Source organism: Acanthochromis polyacanthus, chromosome 8, assembly GCF_021347895.1.
Source record: "Acanthochromis polyacanthus isolate Apoly-LR-REF ecotype Palm Island chromosome 8, KAUST_Apoly_ChrSc, whole genome shotgun sequence".
Classification (NCBI taxonomy): Eukaryota; Metazoa; Chordata; class Actinopteri; family Pomacentridae; genus Acanthochromis; species Acanthochromis polyacanthus.
Genome location: NC_067120.1, coordinates 40,787,486 through 40,807,837, shown reverse-complemented (window position 1 = coordinate 40,807,837; position 20,352 = coordinate 40,787,486). Strand labels below are relative to the sequence as shown.

Below are 20,352 nucleotides of genomic sequence, written 5' to 3'. Positions count from 1 at the left end.
AATTTGGCACTTTTTCTCTGTTGAATTTGAATTTTTGTCATAATTTTAACTGTTTTGGGGGTAATTTTGGTCCTTTTTATGGTTTTCAAGCATTAACATTTTGAACATCACTTATCTGTATAGAAAAATGATGTACTAAGCAGTAATGTTGGAAGACATTTAGAAAGAAGCACAGAGGGTGGACACTCTTTGCTGCAGACTGATTAAACAGATCAATCAATGCGACTCATATTTGGTGTCATTTTGTTTTGTCTCTTGTGCAGGAGCTCAATAAAACCTTCCACAGATTTATTTTGTGTTTGTTTTGGAGGAAAGCAGCAAGTAAATTCAGAGTTTATTAAAGGAATAGCTCAATTCTTAAAAAAAAGACTGACATCAGCCTCATCAGCGCCAGCATAAAGACTGGAAGCTACGCTAGCAGCTAAAAACACACCAACACCATCAGATTTAATCCTTCAGACATGGAAAATCACAATTTAATTCCGTCATTTTATTTGATAGTTAATATACACTGCTCAAAAAAATTAAAGGAACACTTTTTAATCTAAGTATTGCATCAAATCATTCCTTCCTAATGTTTTCTGGCTGTTTTTCACTAGTTTTGCATTTGGCTAGGGTCAGAGTCACTTCTGGTAGCATGAGGCGATACCTGGACCCTACAGAGGTTCCACAGACAGTCCAACTCCTCCAGGATGAAACATCAATGTGTGCCATTGCCAGAAGGTTTGTTGTGTCTCCCAGCACATTCTCAAGAGCATGGAGGAGATTCCAGGAGACAGTTAGTCTGGGAGAGCTGGACAGGACTGTAGAAGGTCCTCAACCCATCAGCAGGACAGGTATCTGCTCCTTTGTGCAAGGAGGACCAGGATGAGCACTGCTATAGCTCTACAAAATGAGCTCCAGCAGACCACTGGTGTGAATGTCTCTGACCAAACAATCAGAAAGAGATGAGAGTGGTCTGAGGGCCCAGCGTCCTCTAGTGCCCGCTGTGCTCGCTGACCGGCACCGTGGAGCTCGGCTGGCATTTGCCACAGAACACAGGAATCTGCAGGTCCACCACTGGTGCCCTGTGCTTTTCACAGATGAGAGCAGGTTCACCCTGAGCACATGTGACAGACATGAAAGGGTCTGGAGAAGCCGTGGAGAACGTTATGCTGCCTGTAACATTGTTCAGGATGACCGGTTTGGTGGTGGGTCAGTGATGGTGTGGGGAGGCATATCCATGGAGGGACACACAGACCTCTACAGGCTGGACAACGGCATTCTGACTGTCATTAGGTATCAGGATGAAATCCTTTGACCCATTGTCAGACCCTACATTGGTGCAGTGGTCCTGGATTCCTTCTGGTGTAGACAATGCCCAGTCTTATGTGGTAAGAGAACTCATGCAGTTCCTGGAGGATGAAGGAACTGATACCATTAGCTGGCCCCCATGCACACCTGACCTGAATCCAATAGAACACCTTTAGAACATTATGTTTTGTTCCATCAGACACCATCAGGTTGTTCCTCAGACTGTCCAGGAGCTCAGCGATGCCCTGGTCCAGTTCTGGGAGGAGATACCCCAGGACACCATCCATCGTCTCATTCAGAGCTTGTCCCGACATCGTCAGTCTGCATACAAGCACATGGAGGCCATACAAACTACTGAATACCATTTTGAGTTGCTGCCAAGGAATTTCAGAAAGATGGACCAGCCTGCCACATCAGTTTTTCACTTTGATTTTGGGCTGTCTTGAATTTAGCCCTCCTGGGGGGTTGATCATTTTCATTCCCATCAAACAATGTGGCATATTTTCATTCCTAACACATTATCCAGTCCATATCAATGCTAAGATCCAGTTTGTTTTTCCCACATTGAAATATGTGTTTTCAAAGTGTTCCTTTAATTTTTTGAGCAGTGTAGTTTCAAAAATGCAGAAAGACATATAGAATATAACATTATAAAAAATACTAATATATATATATATATATATATATATATATATATATATATGAATAAAATGATGCTAAATATGAAAGCAAATGTAGTTAATTTACACATTTTATTTAAAAACATTGCAGCCTTTCTGCTCAGAAAAATATTTAAGTTAATATACATATTAAATATATATAAATACTATAATGTTAAGAATAAAAGAAAATTTACTTAAAATTACACATTTAACACATTTTTTAAAAAAACAAACCAAAATACTGACTGCAGCCTCTCTGCTCAGAAAACTGCTTAAAGATAATTCACTATTTTAAAATAATATCTAATCGAGTTCGTCTGAGCTTCAGTGTCTTCATCAAGATTTTGTGAGTTTTTCAAGAAATATAACATTATTTCTGACGTTTAGGAACTTTTACAAATTCAAGAATGCTTCTGAGAAACTGTGGAAATTAAAAAAATTATAATATAAATAATAATAATAACAATGATAAGAAGAAGAAGATTTTTCTGCTGCATGAGCTGCCAGATGTTCCTCTGATTTACCACCAGAAACAGTCCAGATGCCCAGATGTTAGTGTGTCTCCACATGAAGCTCTGCAGGCCTGGCCTTCAGCTGGTTTTCTGGCCTTCAGCTGGTTTTCTGGTCTTCAGCTGGTTTTCTGGTTTTCTGACCTTCAGCTGGTTTTCTGGTCTTCAGCTGGTTTTCTGGTCTTCAGCTGGTTTTCTGGTTTTCTGACCTTCAGCTGGTTTTCTGGTCTTCAGCTGGTTTTCTGGTCTTCAGCTGGTTTTCTGGTCTTCAGCTGGTTTTCTGACCTTCAGCTGGTTTTCTGGTCTTCAGCTGGTTTTCTGACCTTCAGCTGGTTTTCTGGTCTTCAGCTGGTTTTCTGACCTTCAGCTGGTTTTCTGACCTTCAGCTGGTTTTCTGGTCTTCAGCTGGTTTTCTGGTCTTCAGCTGGTTTTCTGACCTTCAGCTGGTTTTCTGACCTTCAGCTGGTTTTCTGGTCTTCAGCTGGTTTTCTGGTCTTCAGCTGGTTTTCTGGTCTTCAGCTGGTTTTCTGACCTTCAGCTGGTTTTCTGGCCTTCAGCTGGTTTTCTGGCCTTCAGCTGGTTTTCTGGTCTTCAGCTGGTTTTCTGGTTTTCTGACCTTCAGCTGGTTTTCTGACCTTCAGCTGGTTTTCTGGTCTTCAGCTGGTTTTCTGGTCTTCAGCTGGTTTTCTGACCTTCAGCTGGTTTTCTGGTCTTCAGCTGGTTTTCTGACCTTCAGCTGGTTTTCTGGTCTTCAGCTGGTTTTCTGGTCTTCAGCTGGTTTTCTGACCTTCAGCTGGTTTTCTGGTCTTCAGCTGGTTTTCTGGTCTTCAGCTGGTTTTCTGGTCTTCAGCTGGTTTTCTGGCCTTCAGCTGGTTTCTGGCCTTCAGCTGGTTTTCTGATCTTCAGCTGGTTTTCTGGTCTTCAGCTGGTTTTCTGGCCTTCAGCTGGTTTTCTGGTCTTCAGCTGGTTTTCTGACCTTCAGCTGGTTTTCTGGTCTTCAGCTGGTTTTCTGACCTTCAGCTGGTTTTCTGGTCTTCAGCTGGTTTTCTGGTTTTCTGACCTTCAGCTGGTTTTCTGACCTTCAGCTGGTTTTCTGGTCTTCAGCTGGTTTTCTGGTCTTCAGCTGGTTTTCTGGTCTTCAGCTGGTTTTCTGACCTTCAGCTGGTTTTCTGGTCTTCAGCTGGTTTTCTGGTCTTCAGCTGGTTTTCTGACCTTCAGCTGGTTTTCTGACCTTCAGCTGGTTTTCTGGTCTTCAGCTGGTTTTCTGGTCTTCAGCTGGTTTTCTGGCCTTCAGCTGGTTTTCTGGCCTTCAGCTGGTTTTCTGGTCTTCAGCTGGTTTTCTGACCTTCAGCTGGTTTTCTGGTCTTCAGCTGGTTTTCTGGTCTTCAGCTGGTTTTCTGACCTTCAGCTGGTTTTCTGGTCTTCAGCTGGTTTTCTGGTCTTCAGCTGGTTTTCTGACCTTCAGCTGGTTTTCTGGTCTTCAGCTGGTTTTCTGGTCTTCAGCTGGTTTTCTGGCCTTCAGCTGGTTTTCTGGCCTTCAGCTGGTTTTCTGATCTTCAGCTGGTTTTCTGGTCTTCAGCTGGTTTTCTGACCTTCAGCTGGTTTTCTGGCTTTCAGCTGGTTTTCTGACCTTCAGCTGGTTTTCTGACCTTCAGCTGGTTTTCTGGTCTTCAGCTGGTTTTCTGGCTTTCAGCTGGTTTTCTGACCTTCAGCTGGTTTTCTGGTCTTCAGCTGGTTTTCTGACCTTCAGCTGGTTTTCTGGTCTTCAGCTGGTTTTCTGACCTTCAGCTGGTTTTCTGACCTTCAGCTGGTTTTCTGGTCTTCAGCTGGTTTTCTGACCTTCAGCTGTTTTTCTGGTCTTCAGCTGGTTTTCTGGTCTTCAGCTGGTTTTCTGACCTTCAGCTGGTTTTCTGGCTTTCAGCTGGTTTTCTGACCTTCAGCTGGTTTTCTGGTCTTCAGCTGGTTTTCTGACCTTCAGCTGGTTTTCTGACCTTCAGCTGGTTTTCTGGTCTTCAGCTGGTTTTCTGGTCTTCAGCTGGTTTTCTGGCTTTCAGCTGGTTTTCTGGTCTTCAGCTGGTTTTCTGGTCTTCAGCTGGTTTTCTGACCTTCAGCTGGTTTTCTGGTCTTCAGCTGGTTTTCTGACCTTCAGCTGGTTTTCTGGCCTTCAGCTGGTTTTCTGGCCTTCAGCTGGTTTTCTGGTCTTCAGCTGGTTTTCTGGTTTTCTGACCTTCAGCTGGTTTTCTGACCTTCAGCTGGTTTTCTGGTCTTCAGCTGGTTTTCTGGTCTTCAGCTGGTTTTCTGACCTTCAGCTGGTTTTCTGGTCTTCAGCTGGTTTTCTGGTCTTCAGCTGGTTTTCTGACCTTCAGCTGGTTTTCTGGTCTTCAGCTGGTTTTCTGACCTTCAGCTGGTTTTCTGGCCTTCAGCTGGTTTTCTGACCTTCAGCTGGTTTTCTGGTCTTCAGCTGGTTTTCTGGTCTTCAGCTGGTTTTCTGACCTTCAGCTGGTTTTCTGGTCTTCAGCTGGTTTTCTGACCTTCAGCTGGTTTTCTGGTCTTCAGCTGGTTTTCTGGTCTTCAGCTGGTTTTCTGGTCTTCAGCTGGTTTTACTGAGTCATATTTCAGGAAGAAGCAGCTCCTGGATCCTTTCCTTTGGCCTCATTCCACCGAGCATTGCTGAACTAATTGTGTAAAACCTCTAAATTAACGCTGTAAAAATCGATTCCTGAGGTCGTCCTTGTTCCTCCGACACACAGATCAAGTCTTTATTTTAGATCTGCAGTTTAACATCCACAAATAAAGGAAACCGGAGGAACTTTTCTACCTTCAGAGGAAAACATGCTTAAGTCTTTTTCATCTGCAGGTTTGAACAGAAGCTGCTGCTTTTATTTTGGTCAATGGATGTTCTTTTCTGAATCCTCTCAGAAATAGTAGAAGCTTCAGGAACTCTGTTGATATTCAGGGAACTTTGCTTTCTTAAAAGTTCCAGCTTTAGAGGAAGATATTAATTTTGAGTCTTTTTCTGGTAAATTTTGCAAGTTGTTTGTGCAAAATTTGAGTTTTTGTTGCATATTCACCTGTTTTGTGGTGATTTTGGTCATTACTGTGGTGATTTTGATCCTTTTTGTGGTGATTCTGGTCATTATTGTGGTGATTTTGATCCTTTTTGTGGTGATTTTGGTCATTATTGTGGTGATTTTGATCCTTTTTGTGGTGATTTTGGTCATTATTGTGGTGATTTTGATCCTTTTTGTGGTGATTTTGGTCATTATTGTGGTGATTTTGGTCATTATTGTGGTGATTTTGGTCATTACTGTGGTGATTTTTATCCTTTTTGTGGTGATTCTGGTCATTACTGTGGTGATTTTGATCCTTTTTGTGGTGATTTTGGTCATTACTGTGGTGATTTTGATCCTTTTTGTGGTGATTTTGGTCATTACTGTGGTGATTTTGATCCTTTTTGTGGTGATTTTGGTCATTATTGTGGTGATTTTGAGCGTTTTTTTCCAGTATATTTGAACCTTTCATGGTATTCTTGGTTCTCTTTGTGGTGATTTTCCAGCTTTTTTAGTTTATTTTAGTTGCAGTTTTTATCAGAACTCAGATGTGTTCTCCTCCTATAATGTAGAATAAATGACGATAGCACAGTTTTGTTTTTAAATGTCGACTCTCTGTTTAATGGCCTCGTTTCTTTTTCTTTTCCTCCTCAGATCTCCTCGTTTCATCTCCGCTCTGCTCGAATCTCTGCAGAATAAACCGACGGAATCAAACCACAAACACTTGTTGTTCTGCTGTTCCTGATAAATATGTAAAAACTTCACATCTACAAGCGCTGGGACGTCGCCGTGGCAACGCTCTCATCTCCAGCCCCCGCACATGCTCAGTGGTGTCAACAGACGGCAGCGTTGTGACTGAAGTGTTTGTGGAGAGGTGACGACGAGGAGGTTTGTTCCAGAGCTGCTTTCATTTCACGTTTTAGTTCTCATCGCTTCAAAGGAGCTTTAATCCACAAATAGAAGAAGAAGGAAAAGTTCTCAGAGTACTTTCAAACTCAGACGAGCTGAGCTTTAAACAGGAAGTTAAAACAAACTGAAAACAGATTACAGATACATTTCTGTGGTACTTTTGGTCATTCTTGTTGTGATTTTAGTACTTTTAGTGGTGATTTTGCATTTTTTTTTTTGGCATATTTGAACCTTTCAAGGGAGTTTTATTCATCATGAACAATTTCTTAAGAAAACTAAATTCAGCTTCATCATTTCCACATTACAGCCTTCAGATCACAGAGTGTCTACAAAGGAACAACATTTAGTCACCTGGAACTGAACCAGAGGATTTACTGGAGGATCAGAACCACAAAAGAAGACAAAGAAAGGCAAAAAAACGAGAAAAAATTACAAAAATGAGACAAACGACACAAAACAAAAAGAGACAGAAAATTAGACAAAAAGGTAACAAAAGTAAAAAAAATGACAAAAACGAGACAAAAAAACAACAAAACATGAGACAAAGTTACAAAAAACACAAAGCGACAAAAAGGAAACATCAAATGACAAAAACATGAGACAAACGACACAAACACAAGAAAAAAAAGACAAAAAAATGATACAAAAAAGTTACAAAGCGACAAAAAATGGACAAAAACAAGACAAAAATGACACAAAAAACACAAAAAGGAAACAAAATGACAAAAATGAGAAACAAAGCAACAAAAACATGAGACACAAACACAAGAAAAAAGACAAAAAATGCTACAAAAAAGTTACAAAGCAAAAAAAATGGACAAAAACAAGACAAAAATGACACAAAAAACACAAAAAGGAAACAAAATGACAAAAATGAGAAACAAAGCAACAAAAACATGAGACACAAACACAAGAAAAAAAGACAAAAAATGCTACAAAAAAGTTACAAAGCAAAAAAATGGACAAAGGACAAAAACAAGATAAGAAAAAAACACAAAATGACAAAAAGGACACACACGGTCTCGCCTTGATTAGAAATGACAAAAACGAGACAAAAAACAACAAAACATGAGACAAAGTTACAAAAAACACAAAGCGACAAAAAGGAAACATCAAATGACAAAAACATGAGACAAACGACATGAAACAAAACAAAAAAGAGACAAAAAATTAGACAAAAAAGTTACAAAGCGACAAAAAAGGGCCAAAAACAAGACAAAAATGACACAAAAAACACACAAAGGAAACACAAAATGACAAAAATGACAAAAGCAAGAAACAAAATGAGACGAAAAACTGAAAACAATGGACTCAAACAAGGCAAAAATAAGACAAAAACACAAAACAACAAAAACGAGAAACAAAACTAACAAAAATATGAGACAAACAACAAAAGTCTGACAAAAAAACAACAAAAACAAGACAAAATATTATAAAAATGAGACAAAACAAAAGAACAAAGAACAATCCAGTATTTTACTTTCTGATCCAAACAACTTGTCATGGTCTAGAAATGATTTTAAATTTATAGTTTTACTAATTTACAATCTGCACTTAATGTCTTCTCTGGAATTTTTACACTTTGAGGGCCGGATTGGACCCTCTGGAGGACCACTTTTGGCCTCATGGTGGACACCCCTGGTTTAAAGAAACAAAAATAAAATTCCACTTTTGCTGCTTTGATGAAACACCAGCGTTTGTTGAAAGTGTGAAAATGTCGTGATGTGAGGAGAGAAACGGGATTCTAAATGTGGTTTAAAGTCATTCTGAGCGGATGAAGGAGAGTCGCTGGTTCATGGAGACGTCAGATCAAAGCTGGATGTTTACCTTCTGCTGGTGATGGAGGAGTTAACGAGGGTCTAACTCACCACTCCGTAGGCCGCCGTGTCGCCGTACGAACGGAGCTCCGGGTAAATGTTGGACAGGAACCAGCTGAACGGACGACACTTCAACCTGGAGCGAAGAGCCTTCCTCTCCGAGACGTCTCCGATGTCGATGCCCGAGTTCTGCAAACATCCCAGAATAAACACGAGAAGGGTCTGACCACAATAAATCAGAAATAACAGGAAAGAAGAAGAGAAACGTTCAAGAAGCAGCGACACAGAGAGACGTCAAAAACCTGAGCTCATTTCATGAAAGAACGGGCTTCTAAACTCAAAGAAAAACCCAGAACCATCTACTACCGGGCTTAGAAAGGTTCTGAAGCTCAGACATGATGGCAAACGTCCATTAAAAAGTGACAAATCTGAGTTCTGCTAAAACTGACACCAGATCAGTTTAAATCCATCCAGATGAGAACCAGAATGACATTAAACTGTTCAAAATGACGTGAAAATGATCGTTAAAAATGTGTTCAGAATGGCAAGAAATCTGTCCTAAGTGACTGGAAAATGATCCCAAAGACACAAAAATGATCCAAAATGACGAGAAAAGATCCAAGTTGACATAAAACTTGTTGAAAATGAGCAGATAATTGTTCAAAATAAGTCAGAATTCACCCAAAATGACTCAAAAATGATCCAAACTGACTGAAGATTTACAGAACGACAGAAAATTAGTCCATGATGCTTCAAATATTATAGAAAATGACTCACAAATGAGCTAACAAGCTGAGAAAAGATTGAAGTTGACATAAAACTTGTGGAAAATGAGCAGATAATTGTTCAAAATGAGTCAGAATTCACCCAAAATGACTCAAAAATGGTTCAGATCAAAAACCAGATTCAGAGTTCAGACTGAGACGTCTGAATGAATTTAAACTGATCTGGGCTCAGTTTTTACCACAACTCAGATGTGGGGTTTTTTCCATTAATAATTGGTCAAATTACATAAAATTTGGCTAAAATTACACAAAAATCACCCCAAATGTTTCAATATTTGTCAAAAACTGTTCAAAATTACATTAAATTGCCCCAAAATTATTAAAATTTGTCCAAAAAATGACAAAAACCTTCCAAAATGACTCAATATTTCTCCAAATTATTCCAAAAATGTTCTAAAGGACCTAAAATTTTGTCCAAAATGACTCAAAAATAATGGTCCAGAATTGGTGAAATCTGAATTATCTTCAGACTGAGACACCAGGATGGATTTAAACTGATCTGAGGTCAGTTTTTAGCAGAACTCAGATGTTTCTCCTAAATCTCATGGTTCTATCTGCTGGAACTCTGTAAATCTTGGATTGCTAATGGAGCTGCTGCAGATTCAGAACCAGGTCTTGTTCTGTTCTGTTCTGTTTATTTTCTGAGGACCTTGATGTTGCTCTACATGCTGGTTGCCATGGAGACCTGATCTGCAGCAGACTAGCAGAGCTCCGCCTCCACAAACCCTCGCCGGGCTTCACCTGCAGAGGAACGTTCCAGGCCATGAACACGTGGCTCCGGTACTGATCCATCCAGACCTCGGCGACCCGCAGAGCGTTCCGCCTCACGTGGGCCGTCAGGTTCTCGGTGTAGGGCTTGTGAGCGCGCTCGATGTGGGCGATCCGGGAGCAGGGAAGCACCTCCACGCTGCCGCCACACTGCCACACCTGGAGGACAAGAAGTACAGGTGGAGGTCAGGTAACTTCAACACAACCACAGCTGCTCAGCGATGACGCAGCTGTTCCATATCTTTACCTTCTGCTGCTGAACGTCAGGAATAAATGTACGATAAGGTTCCAAAATGTGTCCTAAATGACTTGGAACGAGTCCAAAACGAATCAGAATTCTCTTAAAGTCATTTAAAATGTCTAAAATATGTCCAAAAAATGACTGAAAATGGTCCAAAATGACCCAAAATTCAGGAGTTGGGAGTGGACGATGACGCACACTGCCCCCTGGTGGAAGGAAGTACCCAGATGAAGGAGGACGCCTGGTTGGTTCCATGGTCTCTCGGTTGATTAAAACGATTGCAGATGTTGTGGAAACTAAAACTCTGTAGTGGAAGGAGATCAAAGAGGTTGTTGAGAAGGACTTCTGGTCGGCCTGGAGGAAGTTCTTTCCAACCGTTCGATGTCCCAAGATGGGGATTCAGGACTTCTGGTATATGTCCACAGAATCCATCAATTTCTCGCTTCACATTCATTGTCAGTGTTAAATGTTGTGGCGCATACCCCCGGGCCCTTTTCAGTTCAACAACAGCTAGTCTAGATGTTGTATAAAGCGTGGCGATGCGTCGGACCTCAGCTCTATAGCAGTGTCATGGTGAATCATGACACTTTCATACAACAACTAAACCGGCCGTGGTTGAACTCAAACCAGGACAGATTCAGCAGATTATCTCTCACCTCAAATGCTTTCAGAAATACTTTACGCTGAACTGTTTTTGGAATATGTTGGACCATGTTCAACACTTCTATCGGACTGAAGGTCTGTCATGTGACCTAATGACCCACCAGTGACCCGCCCACCAAGCGGTGATATTCAGATGTGGTAAAGAAAACGCTCCTGTTGGGGAAAGTGTTGAGTGGTGTAAAGAGCACTTCAAGGAACTCCTGAACCCGGTGAACACATCTAGAACCTGAAGACTCGAGGGGGAACTCCGTCCATTTCCGTGGTAGAAGTTGCAGAGGTAGTTAAGGAGATCCTCGGTGGCTTCAGGTGTGGATGAGATCCTCCCTGAGATGCTGAAGGTTCTGGACATCGTGGCTGACACGTCTCTACAATGTGGACATCGGGTACGGTACCTGTGGAGTGGCAGACCAGGGTGATGGTTCCTATCTTCATAAAGGAGGACCAGAGAGTGAGTTCCAGGAAAGTTTACTCTAGGTGTCTGGAAGGAAGGCTCTGACTGATTGTAGAACCTCAGATTCAGGAGGAACAATGTGGATTCCATCCTGGTCGTGGAACGGTGGTCAGATCTTTACTTTTTTTTTTTTTTTTACTCTTGTGGAGCTGCTGAGGGGGTCATGGGAGTTGGACCTGCCAGTCTACATGTGTTTTGTGGATCTGGAGAAGACTTATGGTCCAGTGGGTGTTGGACTCCTCCAGGGCTGTCCTCTGTCTCTGATCCTGTTTGTGGTCTTCATGGATCTCAAGGATCAGCCGGGTTGAGGAGGGTGTCTGGTTTGAGGATATCAGGATCTCTGCTTTTTGCAGATGATGTGGTTCTGTTGGTTCCTCAGACCTTCAGCAGCACTGGAGCGGTTTGAAGCCGAGTGTGAAGCGGTGGAGATGAAGATCAGAACCTCCAAGTCTGAGGCCATGGTTCTCTGATGGAACCCGGTGGATTGATCCCTGTGGGTTGGGGTGAGTTGCTTCCTCAAGTGAAGGAGTTCAGGTATCTCATCATCTTGCTCAGTGCTGGGAAATGAAGCCTGAGATGGACAGGAGGATTGGTCCCCCCAAAACTCCTCTTTTTATTCATCACAGAACATTTTTAGAACATTAAAACTCTACAAGTTTGACAGAAAACTCTGCAACATTTACGTTTATTTTATTTTAATAAATATTAGTGTTGCTGCTTTTGCTTTGATTCTTTACTTTTTTGTTTGTTTTTATTGAACTGACAGAAATGCACAAACTCTGTTAATCTATTCTATGTCTTATCTTTACACATCTGGCTCCTGGACTTTGTGTTTTTAAAGTTTTAATGAGAAACGAGGCGATAATTGGATGTACAGATAATAAATGAGGACCGATGAACGCTGTGATAGTAAAACGGAGACGATGAGGATTAAAAATGCAGAAGATTTTCCTCATGAAAGTGTTTTGGTTTTTTTTCACTATAGGAGCAGGAAGCCACAGAAACTGAGAACAAAAGGCTCCGGTTTGCTGTGAAAACAGAAGAAACTGTCGGTTTTCTGGTTCCAGCCTCGAACTGAACCCAGAACCTGATGAATTAGTGAAAGACCCTGGAGGCTCCGAGCTGAACCTGTCAAAGCGTCGCTGCTGATTTACAGCGGCGTTGATCTGGGAGAGAAGAGAAGAACTCAAATATTGACTCTTGTTGTTGTCGGTCCTGACAGAGGTTCTGCTTCTGTCTGCTGCTGAAGCTTTTAGTTTCCAGAAGCTTCACAGGTTTAAATCGACAGCAGCAGATCCTTAAAAACATCCAAGAAAAACTCTTCAACGTGCTCAACTATTATTACAAGTATATTATGAATGCACTCATCAAAAACAACGACGTCAAAGTGCAGCCATTAATGATTAAAGGGGCATCAAGACAAAGACTTCTGGGATGCTTTAATATTCCAGCTGATATTCTCAAACAAACAAATAATAGAGCAGAAAAGCTAATAGACATAAGTTATTGATGCACGCCAGGTTTAACCCTCCTGTTGTCTTCCTTTATGGGCACCAAAAAACTTTGTTTCCTCGTCTGAAAAAAAATCCAAAAATTCAGCAAAAAAATTCCCAAAATTTCTGAAAATTTGCAAAATCTTCAGGAAAAAAATTCCAAGTTTTATTTTTTTAAAAATCCCCTAAATTTGGCAAGAAACTTCTTGTAACTATTTTCAAAAAATGAGTAAAAATCTTCCAAAAATCCTAAAAATATCTAAAGAACGGAGGAAGCAGATAAAAAATGAGAACAAACAGATTGTATGTTGTTGTTTCAGTTCTTTAGCGCTGCAGACAATAAACCACGTCTTCAGTCCAGCTCTGTGCTTTCTATATTTATCTGAATGAGTTGTAAATGTTTGTTGGTTTCACTGAATTACAGCACTTTATTCTGTCGGTAAATACAGAATCAATTAGTTCCTCCAAGTGGTTCTAGACACAAATATCCTCGGTTTGTTTTTAAGATGCCAGAATGAGGATTTAGTTAAAGCTTTGAAGGAGCTGCTGAAATTTAAAAAACTCATTTATTGTGCCTGGAGCCACAGTTAAGTAAGAACCCAGTGCCACAAATGTTCTTTGACTCTTTGTTGTCTTTATTTAGCTGAAGGAGGTTTTGTTGCATCCAGTAAATGATTTTAACCCTCCTGTTGTCCTCATTCACAGGCACCAAAAAATAGTGGTTCCTTGTCTGAATAAAACCCAAAATTCAGCAAAAAATTCCCCCAAATTTCTGAAAATTTGCAAAACCTTCAGTTAGAAAATTTCAATAATTCCTTAAAAGTTTCCCTTAAAAGTTCTATTGTTAAAAATCCCCCAAATTTTTCAGAAAATGAGTAAAAATCTTCCAAAAAATCCTGAAAATATCTAAAGTGATTCCATATTTATCAGTAAAACTTCTATTTTCTGTAAGAACATTCAAAAAAATTAGGATTTTTATGTGAATGTTCTTAAGAAACATTTTTAACATTTATTTTTTCCACCAAAAATGTTGAAAATGTGCACACCAGAAGTTTCACTGTGAGAATAAATTTTTACACATTTTCAAACTTTAAAACGAGTCAATTTGACCCGGAGGACGACACGAGGGTTAAATCACAGACAGATGTGTTCAATGCGATTCATTCAGAAGTAAATCATCACTTAGAGCCTTAAACCTACCAACCACCTCCTGTTAAACAGCTGCTGCTAGCTTCCCACCGTGGTGTTCCAGCTTTTGTAGAAACGGGTTGGAGCATTTAAGAATCAGTTTAGGAAGAAAAACTGGAAATTAAAATGTTGAAATCTGCTCTAAAAGCTGAAAAAATGCAGCTTATTAGTAATTGTCACTGTCTCCCACAATTTCATCCCAACAAATAGACTTAAACATCACAAATTACATCGCAATTTTTTAGAAAAGCTGCCATGAATTCAGGCATTTTAGGGACGCAACGATCTACGAAAACACCCACAAAATCCTGGAGGGACTGATAAATGAACGGGGAGTGACTCATAACTGTAGATTCAGTGGTCAACGAGATAAATCTGATCAAAAATCCAGTATTTTTCTACCAAAAAGCTTCAGAATTTGATTAAAAATTTGATCTTCTGGCCTCAAGCAGTTTGTTGAGCATTTTTATTGTAGGGGTTTAGGGCTGATTTGACTAAATTTATGGTTAATTTGACTAAATTTATGGTTAATTTGACTAAATTTATGGTTCATTTTGCTAAATTTGCATTGCAGTATTATAGCATAGTTGTGTTTCTGTTGATAATCATCAGTAGTCGTAGTTATAGTTGTGTTTCTGTTGATAAGCGTCTCTCTAAGCTCTTCCTGCGCCACAGCTGAGCCTTAAATCCGAACACTTCCACGTTGTGAGGATGTCTTCTTACCCCGGCGGCTCGGATCACTGATGATCAAACCTGAGACTCCGTAAACCACTCTGAGCCGACAGTCAACAGTTCTCTGATCCTCCGATTAGAGGAACCCTGCAGCCGCTGCTAACGTTAGCGTTGACGCTAACGCAGAACCAGGCCAGAATCTGCTGGAAGGAACCCTGTGGAAGCTCCTCAGCCTGACGTAGTAAATGTCACTGAAGCATGGTGTAGGAAAGGAGCCGGTCGGAGGTTTTCTGGAGTAATTAAGCTCCAGTTGTTTGGCAGCTGCTCCATCATTCTGTCTGAGTCACTCTGAATAATAAAGACCTCATTCTGTCACAGTAAAGGTCGTCCTCCTCTCCAGGATATTTCAATCTAAACGCTGACAGCAGCTGCAGCCTCCATGAAGCCAAATTAAAACAGAGATCTTTAAACGATCGCAGAGAAATTCTGTAATGAGCAGCGTCCCTCTGTCCGTCTGTTAGCAGCAACTCAAAAAAGGACAGATTTGGATGAAATTTCTAGGGAAGGTCAGAAATGACACAAGGACGTCTTCTGGAACCTACAAGAGAAGGCTTCTCTTGTTGTTTTGTGTCATTTTGTGGTATTTAGCACCTTATTTTGGTTATTTCATTTTGTCTCGTGTCATGTTTAACGTGCACGACTTCTTCTGTCTTTTATTTCGTCAGTGTGTCTTGTTTTGTCATTTGGACTCTTTTGTCAGTGTTTCTCATCTACTTTTTCTCATTTCATGTTTTCGTTGATGTTTTGCGTTCAATTTGGTCTCATTTGTTTCATTTTGACTCATTTTTTTCCTATTTTTCTGTTCCCTTTAACTCTTTCACGCCTCCTTTCCGCCTCACCCTGATGCCCAGCTCCACGTTTTCTCCGCCGTAGATCTCCATCCCTTCGTCCAGCAGACCGATTTCCTCAAAGTACTTCCTGTCCACCACGAAGCAGCCAATCAGAGCGGGGCTCCTGGAACACAAGGTGACAGAAGGTCAGGACAACAGAGCGAATGTACTCAGAGAGGGAGGTTAAAGGCTGGATGCTGTTGAACAAACACACAGGAGGTAGTCGTGTTTTCTGCAGCCGTAGAGCAAAACCTGCTGCACTGAATCAGAAACCTAGCAGCTAGCGCCGCACATTCAGGATGTTTGGAGGAAATCCGGGTCGATTTTTCATTCAACATCAAACCGATCCAACAGAGTGAAAAAATAACCGCTATTAGTATCATGCTGTCAGCGGCGCAGCATCTCTTTTATCAATATGAAACGCTGCCCCAGGTGCGCTGCACAAACAGCTTGTTGGGCGTGAATTTTCCTCCCCGAGGATCCTAAACTGGCAACAGCCACAGACACTGAGAAAGGCAGAAATGCTAATAGAAACAAGGAGCACAGTCTTCACGGATACAGCTTCAGATAACAGAACAATGAAATCACCATTTACACACCTGGAACACCGAAACAGCAGCTTTCATTCACCACAATACAGAGATATGAAGCCCGGAGAGCCAGAAACAGACACCGTGTTGGTTCACAAGTCACATAGATGGATTTATTTACAGGATAAAACGAGACAAGACGAAGTGATTTAAGAACATTTAAGACAAGCTAAGATCATTGAAGATAAGATAATTTAAAGTAAGCTAAGATGAGGTGAGATGATGAGATGAGACAATTCAAGATGAGATCATTTAAGATCAGCGACAGTTAAGCTAAGCTAACCTAAGATAAGGTGAGATGAGAATAATTTAATCAAATTTGAGACACGGTACGATTAAGTTAAGAATAAGATGAGATAATTTAAGACGACATAATTTCATATGACATAAATTAAAATGACATAAGCTAAATAAGATAAGATGAGATAATTTAAGATAAGATACGAGACACGATAGTTTATGACATAAAATAAGACTAATTTAAGAAAACTGAAAATTAGTTAAGATGACACAAGATAGTTTAAGATAGATGAGATAATTTAAGACGACATAATTTCATTATGACATAAATTAAATGACATAAGCTAAAATAAGATAAGATGAGATAATTTAAGATAAGATACGAGACACAATAGTTTATAATGAACATAAAATAAGATCATTTAAGAAAACTGAAAATTAGTGAAGATGACACAGATAGTTTAGATAAGATGAGATAATTTAGGATGAGACGAAATAAAAAGAGACAAGATGACACAAGATAAACAAGATGAGACAAGATAATTTAAGCAAATTAAGAGAAGGTAAGATAATTTCAAAATAGCTAAGATGAGGCAAGATGATGAGACATTCAAGATGAGATCATTAAGATCAGCTAAGTTAGCTAAGCTAACATAAGATAAGGTGAGGTGAGATGAGATAAGATGACATCAGATAAATTAGATAAATAAGACAAGATGATATATTTAGATGAGACAAGATAGTTTAAATTTATATAAATAAGATAATTTAAGAAAACTCAGGAAAATTTAAGATGATATAAGTATAATTAACCCTTTAAGCTTCAGTCAATTCCAGCCGTTTTCAGTACAAAAAATCGCTAATATTCTATTTTTAAACAAAAAAAAATTAACGAAAATACCGGGAATATTGACCGCATCGGGAGGTGCATTTCCTTGAAAACGACCGATTCGTGGATTTTATACCGACTTCAGGACATGTTTTGGAATAAAATAGTTTTCCTGGCTTGTGTCATCTGATGTAAAAGGTTGGATTATGGCAGTTTTTTGTGGAATCTTTTTTTTTTGTGTGTAATAATAAACCCGGAAATGTGAGTCAGCGCTGTGTGCGTTGAAGCGTGTTATAGAGAACGGATGGATGAATATTCGTTTTGTCGGACAAATGTGTTTCTCACCCGCTGTGGTAATCACATCTGAAAGTGGTTTATACCGGCGGATTCATGCAGAATCTAAGCTTTCCATCGGCGTATAGTGTTTGTATAATCGTGTTTGCAGCCGTCGGACATTCTTGAAATTCCTATGCATTCCTACGACGCACTGAAGCGTAAAGGGTTAAGATAAGATGAGATGAATGAGATGATTTAACACAATTTAAATTCGAGACAATAAATGAGACAAGATGACAAGATAAGATAAATAAGATGAGACGAGATAATTTAAGAAACTAAGATAATTTCAGAAAGGTAAGATCATTTGAGATAGCTTAAGATGACATAATTTAAGATATGATAATTTCTGATAAGATGAGATGAGGAGGTGAGATGAGAGGAGATGAGATAATTTAAGATAAGCTAAGATAAGCTAAGATATGCTAGAATGAGATGAGGTAATTTAGGATGACATAATTGAGACGACAAAAGATAATTTAAGATAAAATAAGATGAAATAAGGTGACATAAGAAATTAAGATAAGATCAGATGAGATGTGATAAGATAATTTGAGATATTTTAAGATGACACAAGATGTGGTCAGATGAGATGAGATAATTAAAGATAAAATAAGATGAGATAAGATGACACAAGATTAGATAAATGAGATAAGACTGGATAATTTAAGATAAGATAACTTAAGGAAATTTGAGATGACATAAATAACTAATAATAATAAAATAATGTAACTAAAAGATATGATAAGACAGGCAAAGATAATTTAAGGATGACAGAAATAAGGTAAACAAGATGAGACTAGAACATTTAAGATGATATAATATAAGGCAATATAAGATAAGATAAGGTGAGATGAGGTGAGATAATTCAAGATGAGATAATTTAAGAAAATTTAAGACAAGGAAAGATAATTTAAGATAAGATGAGATAATTTCAGATGAGACAAGATACATTTTATTAATCCTGAAGTTCTTGTGCCAGATGTTGCTCAGAAAAAATAAATGACATAGAATAAGAAATCCAGCTTAAAATAAAAATCAACAAGATATAAATACGATAGAATACAACAAATAAAATAATTAACCTAAAATAAGGCTGGAATAGACAGAATAAATAAGTAAAATCACACATGAGTAAAATGAAATAATTCTCATTATTTCAACTCTTTGGTTTTTCAGGATAATTCAAACCAATAAACGGCGTTCCTGACTTCAGGCTACAGAGTCTACCTAATGAATTAAATGGTTAATAGTCCCCGTGGAATTAGATTTTTATAGCGCCTCTTTAAAATTTTAAAAGTGTTTACAGGCAAACGTTAAAGTGAAGAAGGAAAATACAGCAGATAAAAAACAGAACCTGAATAAAATGGACAGAGACTTGATAGAATAATTTAAACCGACTGGATAAAGAACGGATGAAGCAGATAAAAAAATGAGAACAAACAGATTGTATGTTGTTGTTTCAGTTCTTTAGCGCTGCAGACAATAAACCACGTCTTCAGTCCAGCTCTGTGCTTTCTATATTTATCTGAATGAGTTGTAAATGTTTGTTGGTTTCACTGAATTACAGCACTTTATTCTGTCGGTAAATACAGAATCAATTAGTTCCTCCAAGTGGTTCTAGACACAAATATCCTCGGTTTGTTTTTAAGATGCCAGAATGAGGATTTAGTTAAAGCTTTGAAGGAGCTGCTGAAATTCAAAAACTCATTTATTGTGCCTGGAGCCACAGTTAAGTAAGAATCCAGTGCCACAAATGTTCTTTGACTCTTTGTTGTCTTATTTAGCTGAAGGAGGTTTTGTTGCATCCAGTAAATGATTTTAACCCTCCTGTTGTCCTCATTCACAGGCACCAAAAAATACCGGTTCCTTGTCTGAAAAAAATCCAAAAATTCAGCAAAAAATTCCCCAAAATTTGCAAAACCTTCAGGAAGAAAATTTCAATAATTCCTTAAAAGTTTCCCTTAAAAGTTTTATCTTTAAAAATCCTCCAAATTTGGCAAGAATATTCTTGTAAATATTTTCAAAAAATTAGCACAAATCTTCCAAAAAATCCTAAAAATATCTAAATTGATACGCATGTATCACAAAAACTTCTAATATTTCTTTAAGGACATTCAGGAAAAAATCTACCAAAATTCAGAAAATTTTGCTGGATTCTGGTTGATTTTTTTTGGTGAATGTTGTAAATGCAGCTATGCTGTAGTACCTGGTTGTTCCACCAGGTGGAGAGGCATATTTTTCTGTGAAATGGAAAACTGTAGTTTCTTTGCTGTGTTTAAGTAATCTGAATCTAGCTAAAAACAAAGACACTAAATGTTTAACAAAACGACACTAAGAAACAAAAAGAAACTTCATTCAGACTTTAGGCAGTTTATGTTTACATTGTGGGAGTTTAACGAGCAACGGGGCTCCATGACAAAGACTTCAATAAAGATCAATGGTTCCTGAGCCGAAGCTACTTATTTAAGTCATGTTGTGGTTTATAGTCTGCTAATTTTACTTACATTTAATCAATTTTTCTAAAAAAAATAATTTAAAAAAATCCGACAAACCCAACAGTCTGAACTTTAGTAGAAAAGGTTAGCAAACAGCCCAACCTGATTTCACCAGGGTTGCTACAACGACTGGTCTTAGAGACAGAAACAACTCAAGTTTACACAAAGATCAGGATTTAGGGTTAAGAAAAGATGGGCATTGTCAATAGGAAAGTTAGAGCTTAAATGAATAACTGCAGGTAATAATTCAACCAGTAAGGTAGAAGAAGAAAGTCTTGATGTCAGTATTTGTAGATCAGCTGTAGTTCCTGGTTGTTCCACCAGGTGGAGTCTCTTCCTGTTTACTCCTGTACAGGCCAGAGGAGGTTAAAGCAGAGACCATTGTGGGAGTTTAGCAGCAGTGGGCACCATGACAAAGACTAATGAGGAGTTAATGACCTCCAATAAATGTCTGCTTTAGTTTAGTCA

General features: G+C 39.0%; 1 protein-coding gene across 2 annotated transcripts in view; it reads right to left on the bottom strand.

The window, feature by feature from the left end:
• The window catches only part of LOC110966478 (polypeptide N-acetylgalactosaminyltransferase 18-like), a 115,306-nt gene that overhangs the window by 18,252 nt on the left and 76,702 nt on the right, over positions 1-20,352 (bottom strand). For both annotated transcript variants that reach the window (XM_051952602.1, XM_051952603.1), the window contains exons 6-8: positions 15,401-15,515; positions 9,767-9,952; positions 8,292-8,429 (exon numbers count right to left, since the gene is read on the bottom strand). In XM_051952602.1, coding sequence (XP_051808562.1) covers positions 8,292-8,429; positions 9,767-9,952; positions 15,401-15,515 — 439 coding nt within the window. The remainder of the gene's footprint in view (positions 1-8,291; positions 8,430-9,766; positions 9,953-15,400; positions 15,516-20,352) is intronic.